At 33.8% G+C, this 10017-nt stretch overlaps 1 protein-coding gene across 1 annotated transcript; it reads left to right on the top strand.

Moving 5' to 3' along the window:
* Nucleotides 1-1481: 1481 nt before the first annotated feature.
* LOC110461053 lies at nucleotides 1482-9234 on the top strand (the record flags this gene model as incomplete). The annotated part of the gene is made up of 7 exons (XM_021514325.1): nucleotides 1482-4039; nucleotides 4824-4871; nucleotides 5204-5260; nucleotides 5496-5561; nucleotides 8310-8366; nucleotides 8529-8585; nucleotides 9178-9234. Coding segments are annotated over exons 1-7 (364 nt in total), but the record flags the coding sequence as incomplete, so codon positions are not given.
* Nucleotides 9235-10017: the final 783 nt, after the last annotated feature.

Raw genomic sequence — 10017 nt, forward strand, 5'->3', positions numbered from 1 at the left:
AATTACAATCTTTGCAATGTTGTCTGTAAATTACTATGTATATACTTCTTGATTTCATATCTTTAGTATTGATAATATAATTGCATTGTGTCCATGTACAATTAGTTTACTATACATTTTTCAGCAACATATTTGGCTGTAATTATGCTTGAATTGTATTTCAAATCTTTGCAATGTTGCCTTTAATTATATCTGAATTTATATTCATATATAATGCTATTACTCTGTAATATATCATTGCCGCTGATCATAGAGAAGGCCTCAAGGGGGAATGATTTTGCGACTAATTGAGCTATCTTCTATAAATAAAGCATTATCATTATTATTATTATTCTTACAAGATAACCAGTAGTAAGATAGATATATATATATTCAATGCCGCCTCGACTATTCTCCATAATTATGTTTATTAAAGATTTAAAAGACACTGTAATAAGGTATACATGTAGCAAACACAAGTGAAAGCAAGCGCCTGCTTTTATAAAAGCACTGGATAAAGTCTTGAGTGTAATCAACCAAACATAACTCAAACTATAAGTACTGAATTTTATAAACTGATTACCTATTCAGGTAAAATGTACTTCCATCATAATTTTACACATTCATAATGTGTTTATACAGCCTCTCTTAAGAAAAACTCATTACATACATGTTTTCAGCCTGTTTTTGTTGTCATTATCTGTCCAGCCTGTAACATCTCATCTTTGCTAGCCAGGGATTTGGCACAAATTACCATCCCATGGTCTACATATTTTTTTTTATATCATACATTATATAATACACATATATGAATTGTGGGCTAGAAATTAATACCAAGTCCTGTGCGTGGAAATAATAATGGCGACACTCGGTACCAAGTTGCCTTGTCGACTATGTCATGATTTATGCCAAAAAAACAAAGGAGGACAATACTTACAGAAACATTTTCTGTATTTGATCAGTTGATAGAGATAATTGGCCATATTCCAACTGTAAATGATAACCAAGGGAAATACATAGTTGACAAGTGCTGAAATAATCTTGAAAGTCTAAAGTTTTGCTAGTAAAGTGTCTCTGCTAGGTGGCAGTGGAGGGAAAATTAAACACAAAGCTAAATCCGCCAAGGTTGAATAGTATAAATTTAAATTATGATCCCTTGACTATTGAAGCTGTTGAGATAACGAGGTTCGATTGTAAAATAAGATGTGTCTTCAACAGTATGCTCCAGTGAAATTACACTATAAAGTCAGCATCAGTTCTGCGCTATCACAAGGAAACAAACATGAGCATACCACAGACTCCCAAAACACAAATTAATTATGCACACACTCACCACACGCATGCTTCTCGCAAATGGGGGAGGCCCTCCTTAAATGACTATGTATAGCTGTTGATAGGATGTACATTAAATGATACTAAACCAAACCTGAAGTTTATTTTGACATAGATATCTTATTTATTTGGATAATGTCATGGAAATGATGACTTGTAATTTTAAACAAATGATTTGTTAATTTGCATGCACTGTATGAATGTTATTTTGATAACATTGTACCCATATGATTCGATGATTGTCGTGAAGTGATGCTATATATGAATTTAATACATTTGCTGCTCTATTACCTGACCTGGAACGCATTCGAAACCATAGCGAGACAATACAATACTGTGGTATAACTGTATATATATTGTGTACATAGTTTAAGCGTCTGCAAAACCAGCTGTTCTTATTTACAAATGTCCAGGTGACGAGAAAGTTCGCAATCGTGTATCAGTATCAGCACCAAGCTGTCGTTGTTGCTCTATCATAAGGGCCAATATGAGTTATCTGCCAGGCACAAATTGTATACTTGCTAAAGTTCTCTTCGGGTGTCGTATTGGAGACTGACTTGAACCGCAGAACTCACTCTCAGTATACTCGTCCGCCAGCTAACGGACTTACTGGTTGCACTACCGATCGTGGGATCGTCCGACAGATTACACGACTAATCGCAAGGCAGCAGGACCAGTAGCACGACCAATCGTGCTACTGCTAGCACGACCGGCCGTACGACCAAGTAAGACCTGTCTGCGACCTCTTACGTTTTGGAATCTCAGGAAGGAAGTTTTAAACAAGACCATTCACCTTCTGCGACTGATTGTGATCATTCGCACACACACAACCTTTGCGACTAGTCGCACGATCTTTCAACAATTAGCCCGCAGTTGCAGTCAGGTCGTATCCTGGTTGCAGGCCCGGTGTAAATGGGGTTTTACGATGACCTACCACCGATCTAAGGACAAACATTTCCGATTGATCCTACCTCCACTAATTGCCACTAGTCGAACGATCGTGAAATCGTACGATACGGTGTGACTGACGCCTCCTGCGGTAAAACATTGCATCTTATTTTGTCGTAAGATGAGGTTAATTGTTATTGATGGAAACTGTCTATAGTTTCTCAAAAACATGAGTTCTATTGTTAAACAAACACACACAAATGAATCATAAATATATCACTAATATTTTCGTCTGTATTTTGCCCTTTGGCAGACGGCCTTAGCAAAATACATGAAATAACAGAGTAATCAAAAGGAGATTGAAGAACTAACCCATCTTAATTTTACAAAACCTACGCATCTATTAGTTGTTTTATGTGTGCTTATATGTCTAGGCCCGGCGTTTCCGCACCTTTACTAATTCAGAAAGCGGGTTGATGATCCTAAACAATCCCATACTGGCGAGATACATGTTACTTACAGGAACTACAACGGAAACGTAGAATGATAATTATTTCTACTCACTATTGTTAAATGTTGTTTTCGTAAAGATTCAAGATATTGTAATGTTTAGTTAACTGTTGCTCATTTAACTTTTCCTCCGTTTACATAAGGGCTTCTATCACAATTAACAAATTTAATAACTACAATTCTATACAGACAGACAGTCAGAGAATGGCACAAGGATATGAACAGTAGGCAAGAGCTTCACGGATACACTCAGATTCATTCTTGCCAAGGAGTAAATCCAGTGTTACAGTTAAGCAAACATGAATCGTCTGTGTCTGCTTGAAAAATAACTGTAATGGTTAAAATGTCGTTTTTTTATGTGACAGAGAAGTTGATGTGTCGTTTTAGTGGAAAAGAATCGAGCGATATAATTATGTATTTCTTGATAATATGTCCTAATTTGTAAAGAGTAGAGACCTATCATTTGACCAAGGTGTTAACACTGTAGACATTAATGATTATATTGTGTTTTCAAACTTAGATGATAATGAACTGCATAGTTTCCTTCCTGGTGATCGAAGCGTCATTCGTCTTAATGGTGATATCTGGGAATGTTTGATGATATTATAAAAACACATCAAGAACGTTGAAAACAATGTTCAATGAAATGAATGACTTTTTAAATGCCATATGAATAATGACAAAGACAATTCAAGAATTGCAAGAAATAGTGTAAATAATAACTGCAATACTGTACACGGAACTAATTCAATAATTTTGAATGAAATAATTTGTGAAATAATATTGATAACATTGAATATTTAGTACGCACCAATGAACAAAGACTGATTAAATATCATCAATCAAATAAATATTGATTTATGTGTCATCAGAAGGAGGAACTATTATGTAATACTCCGATTCCCTTCTCATCGGGCGGTATCATCTGTAGATATACATATTTCTCGGAGTATGACGCAGAATTACGGGAGGGTTTTTACTTTTTCTAATCGCTAATCTAACGTTTTGTTCTTGTAAGCATCCCCCGCATACCTACAAATTGTAAACACAATCTAATAAAGAAAAATAGATACTGGAATTTATTAATACCCGCACGTTACCATTACCATTTTGGAATTAAGAAAATCACAAAAAAAATACCAAACCAAAAATTTGACTTTAATCCATGAAGTGCTATTTTTATACACAAATACATGTATGTGCAGATATTAGTATGTACACGATTTCGTGTGTAATGGAATTTTCCTTCTACAATATTTGAAATATTTTTGACATCTTAAATCAGTTGTTGTTGAGGCGATAAAAAAGATGAGACGGTGTTCACTACAAGGTAAGAAATCTTTATACATATTGATAAGACGCTATCATATCCAGGTTATGTCATATCAAAATCGCCTAAATTTTTCCATCCTTTGTGGAAGTGTTATGATATGAACTAACTCGTTGGTTTTATCCGGGTACTCCGGTTTCCCACAAAAAGACAACCGACAAGCTACCACCCGGGCCAACAAGAATGATTGATATTCGTTGAAGTAACTTGTTTCATAATTGCTGTAAAATAGATAAAGTTTATTTTTTATTGAAGGTGATCATTATGAAGCCTTATAATCTATGGACACTGAGGACTCCCACCTTGATTGAATAATTTGTCCTGTTTGAAAATTTCCATTTTATCAATTACTGTATTGGTAGCTAAATGTTATAGGTACAATCAGCACGTTAATTATTCATGATAAAATACTGTAGAACTTGTTGATGATTTGTTTAACCCCCATTGTTTGCCGTAACCTTGAAGATCATAATTATATCTTTTGAGTAGTTTTGCGGATCTTAATATAAACACTTTATTAAAATTTGATTTAAAATTTAAACAAATTTTAAATAGGCCATATCCGTGGCTCTGTTGTCCCATGCTTATCTAACGTATTAAACTTATCATATAGTACCAAAAATAAAGTAACAAGTGACCAGAGAAGTTGGATAGGGTGGCGAAACGAAAAATTCAAGCCCAAAACAAAATATTTCCAATCTAGACAAATACAATAACCATTCGTGTTTATTGATAGATTGTTTTTATTTTAATATCTTGTGTGTTAACTGTTCTCATTATTCAGAATCAGATGAGAAATATGAGGCCCCAAACAGACATTTTTTAACTCCAGGTAGGTGAAAACAATTGATAATAATGTTTCCACACCGTTAGAAATTAATCTTGAAGAACAAAATAATTATTTTGGAGTAGATTTTCAAATTTGATTTAAACGTTAAACAAATCTTAAATTGGTCATATCCATGACTCTGTTGTCCACTGCTTACCTCCCTTATTCAACTTATCATATGGTGCCCATAAAAAAGTAACAAGTGACCAGAGAAGTTTGATAAGGTGGTGAAACGCGAAAGTCAAACCCCGAACAAAATAGTTCCGATCATTCATGTTTATTGATAGATTGTTTTTATTTTATTCACTTATTTGTTGACTGTTCTAATTATTCAGAATCAGATAACAAAGATGAGGCGACAAAAACAAACAGACATTTTTTATCAACTCCAGGTAGGTGAAGAGAATTGATGATAATGTTTCCACACCATTAATTAACGGTATAAACGATTTTTATAATGAATATATAAAAAGATATTTTAGGGGTTGTTTAAATTAAATTGAAGTATTTTTGTCGGAATAATCATAATATGAATCATGTATCAACACACCTAGATCACAAAAATCTATTTTTTTCGTTAAATCGACAACGATATGTATCTTGTTTTGTTTACTACCCCTTCTACAGATTCTGCAAATTCTGATGACAAATGGGATGACACAAACATGCAAGATAGAAGTCACTTTACCCCAGGTCAGTGAAAGATTATTGTTATTTCAAACAAATATTTCAAATTGTTTACGCTTCTCATCTCGGATATATGGTCAGATAAACAGAGCTTTGTAACTTGTGATGTTTAGTTATAATATTTATCTAAGTCGAATTAATTTCAATTTAAATCTTAATTGCAACAAGAATTTTTTCTCTCATAACATTAAAATCATATCTAGAAAAAACACATCTTTTTCTTTTTGGAAATACAGAATCCCTGTTTCCAACCGAAAACAATGGCAATAATTTTTGAAGTCACAATTGAAGGTGATTATGCAAAGCATAGTAGCATGACGTCACAATAAAAAGATCAACCAATAAAAATAACGACCATTGTTTACTAACTAGTGGGAAACCAAATATTTTATGAGTCGGGAGTGAACGAACCTATAGTGATTGTTGCAGAGTAGCTTCATATAAATAGATAATTAAAAGCTAATGTATATTGATATGAAAAAGCAGAACAAATCACTCGAATCATCAGGTGTAACACAAGTTTTAATGGGCAGTAATATAGTAATTACAATAATAGTAATTATAGCTTCACGATAATGGATATTGTTTCAGACCCAAGTCTAGCAACATATTAAGGGCGTAATAAAAAAATGATATATGGGAATGTTCAGAACACAAAACGGATATTATGAAATTATGCTTCAAACAACATATATCCTGATTTTACCATATAGGCGTGAGAGTAATGGGATTAACGTCCTATTGACAGCTAAGGTCAGTTAAGGACGTGCCTCCATGTCTGTTGTGTATGAGTGCAAGTGTGTATGTGTCCCGGAGACAGGGTATGTCGGTGAATTTACCTCCTTGTAATAGCACGGATCTTAACCCGACTTTATAGTGCTATCGCACTGAAATACAATGCCGAAGGCACTAAACACAGCATTCTGTCCGTTCACATTATACTGACAACGGGTGAACCAGTTGTTGCCATTCCCCTTAATGTTGAACATTAAGCAGGGAATAACTACCATCTAGGGGGTTTGGTATATCCCGGCCTGGGGACAGAACCTATTGCCTTTCTCACCTAGGCGAATGTTCAACATTAAAGCAAAAAGTAAGGTGTTGGAAAGCAAGGCGTTAGGTAATAAAAAGTTGATAGAAGTATAAAGAAAAAACAAAAATCGCAAATGTTACAATTGGTGCAGCAGATTTATTTGGTTGCTTTTTTATCCCCAAGTAGAAGGCACAAAAGCAAATCCCCAAATTCTGCAGGAGGTTCCCATCTTAGTCGCTTCTTACGATACACGCAGTCGGTAATAGCAAGTGTTTTCTTTCCTTGATCCCTGACCTGCAGTGTTGATGTAGAATTGATAAATGGTCTTATGCTGTGAGTGTCTGTATATTTAAAAGATGAAGCTAGCAAACTCAGCGAAAGAAGAATTTTGAAATTAACCTTTTCCAGAGAATTATGCATCCAGAAGAAAGTCATTACTAAGAAACAAAATATATGTTTTATACCATGTATGAAAATGTGATATCAGCCCCACATAACAATTATTTCATAAATATTGGAAATCTAAGACTAAATAGATATTGAGAGAATTTTAGACACGATTTATAATAATTACTTTTTTGCGGCTAATCCGATGCACTTCTCTCCAATCGCCAGTATGATTTACATACAAGGTAACCATCTTAGGTAACCCTACTGTATCGGGCCTGTGAATATGTCTACTTTGTAACGGGGTTGATTGACCTGAAACTTAATCAGTGACCTTGTATCGATAACCGAGTGAGAGTATATGTAAGCACTCATAATCAATCATTGACATATTGACTGTTTAGTAAAAAGTGTTAATTTAAATACAAAATAAAATATCCATTACGCGCTACACTTTCGAAACCATGCCCTCGAAATAGGATGCGTGTCGCATGTGTGAAAAAAGCTTGACCACAGATGTGACAATGTCATAATGAAATAAAATTTATTGAATTATTTAACAGAATCTATCTAATTCTTAAATATATTAAATATATATAAAAAAAATCCTTGGATTAATGCGGGGCCTGTAGTTTTCCTAAGAAGGTAACTGGCATAAAACATGTTGGCCAACGAGACCTGGATAACTATTTAACATATTTAGATTTCTATGTCTAGTAAATGTATAGTTACTTTCTAAACGTATCCAAAAGTAGCAGGTTACTACCGATAGCCTTGAAATAGGTAACGAAGCATATCCTAATGCCGCCGAGCGCTCGCATGTCCTTCCATGTATCTCTATGATATATTTTGGTTGCGTGTTAACACAGTATAAAGGTCGTGGTGTAAACACCATAATATGCAGAATTATGACTCTAAATGGAACTTAACACAGTCTTTATTATGCTTTTACATATTGTACATAATCAAACATGATATATTGTATACCTTTGAGTTTGCTTGAGACAAATTGCAAACCCTGTTCTTGAAATAAAATTTATTTAATTAAGTTCAATGTGCTAATTTATCCTCACAATATTCCTGATCTAAATCAACATTGTAAATGGTCTAAACACTTGACCAATAGATATATGGATTTCACTAAAATACTTTACGTCGTACATCTGTAAAAGCCCATATATCACTTTCAGTCCATAAACATTCATGGTAAACATGTACCTTCAAGAGCCAAGACTATTTTTTTTAATTAGTAACATAAATATCACTAACGTCTTTAGATAGCTATGATTGATTTGTGTGTCGTCTTAATTCAATTTGAATTTCAATTTTTTCAGATCCTGATGACAATGATGATGACACAAACTCGCAAGGAACACGTCCTTTAACTCTTGGTACTTGAGATTTATAGAAATATCTAAACAGGATAAATAATCTTGTTTTATCTTTATCCAAACTTTTGCGCTTTGCCCTGGGCGGATATTGATTTTACCAGTGAAGGCCGAACATTTTCATTCTTTCTTTCAATAGTATTTTCACATCATCCATTTTTTCAGGGTCCGAAGACAAAAGAAATGACATAAATACAGAAGGATTTTTTTTATCAAAGACAGGTAAGTGAGAATCTTAAAGATACTTGAAAAACGGTCTAAATTGTATTTACTTTTCATAAACGTTCTGCGAAAGGAATATTTAATTATATACATAATGTATCATTGGTCTTTATTGATATGTCTGAAATACCTTTACATCATTTATTTTGTAAATGTTTCAGATACTGATAATTGTTAACTAACCGTTGGGATTATAAATATTATAAATAGTTTTTTTTAACTTGTATATGTATATTACACATATAAAAACGGGCAGAATTAAAAGCTTAAATGAAACTAAACTGAAAATACTCTTTTACAGTTAGTGTATTATCATGCATATTATATTGTACAATTTGAAGTGTGGGTAATACGGTTATATTGCCTTGGAATCGAAAAAATGCAATTAACTAAAATAGGATGCACTAACTAATATGGATTTACATGCACAAGGGGCTCCATACAAACTGTCATGCGTCACACTTACAACCAAAAACTTCCTCTTTTGTAAACAATGTTATGATTTTGTTTGAACACCACAGAATACAAACATCATGCATGTTTTTGATATGTCTAAAATGTAATGACATAATTTATTCTGTTAACCTTTCAGATCCTGGTGACAGCAGTGATGATGCAACCTCGCAAGGACACTGTCATTCAACAACAGGTAATTGCTATTAATAAAAGTATTTAAAAAGGCATAACGTTAAAAACAATATTTAATTTACATGTTGTCTGCACTGCCAATTATATTTCCTTTTTATACCAATTCCGTCTTAAGTTATCTTCTCTTGGAAGCAGGTATTGATTGTTACGTCACTTGTTTGTGAGAGTAACGTCATCAATTTTTGAAGAAAACGACGTAATTTTCTCACACAAACCAATGACGTAACAATCAATACCTGACCCCCAAGAGAAGATAACTCTGCACTACGCAAAGACGGATTATACATGGCCCGTTCCTAATGTCCAGGTTTACAACTCGATTTGTACGGGAAAGCCCTGTAAACACGGATGATCAAAGCGGGAGCCAAGTTTGAAAAGGGAGGAGGATGTAGTCGGGCAACTTCTCACCACACTATGAAACCAAGGGATAACAGTCAATGTCCGTGTTGAAACTTATTGAATCACCTTAGCAGTAATTATCCATCGCCGGAGCTGAACCGTTTAGTAGCACAACAGTTATCACTTGGAGGGCTCAATTGCAAAATCAAACTAATAAGTCACTTATCCTTGCCTCTTGCATAAACTACGGTATATACATTTATTTACAGTGATGAATTAAATAATCTAGGTCTTACTGATGTTTGGTTAAATCAATGTATTTTTCAGCATAATATGTAATTACCATTGATAAAACAAAGAAGTTTTGATCAAGGCATACAATCCCTAAGGGCCTCAGTGGAAAACTCTCCAAAATGTTTATTGTATAAAAATATCACAGATTGTG

The sequence above is a fragment of the Mizuhopecten yessoensis genome, unplaced genomic scaffold (assembly GCF_002113885.1).
Source record: "Mizuhopecten yessoensis strain PY_sf001 unplaced genomic scaffold, ASM211388v2 scaffold10553, whole genome shotgun sequence".
Taxonomy (NCBI): domain Eukaryota; kingdom Metazoa; phylum Mollusca; class Bivalvia; order Pectinida; family Pectinidae; genus Mizuhopecten; species Mizuhopecten yessoensis.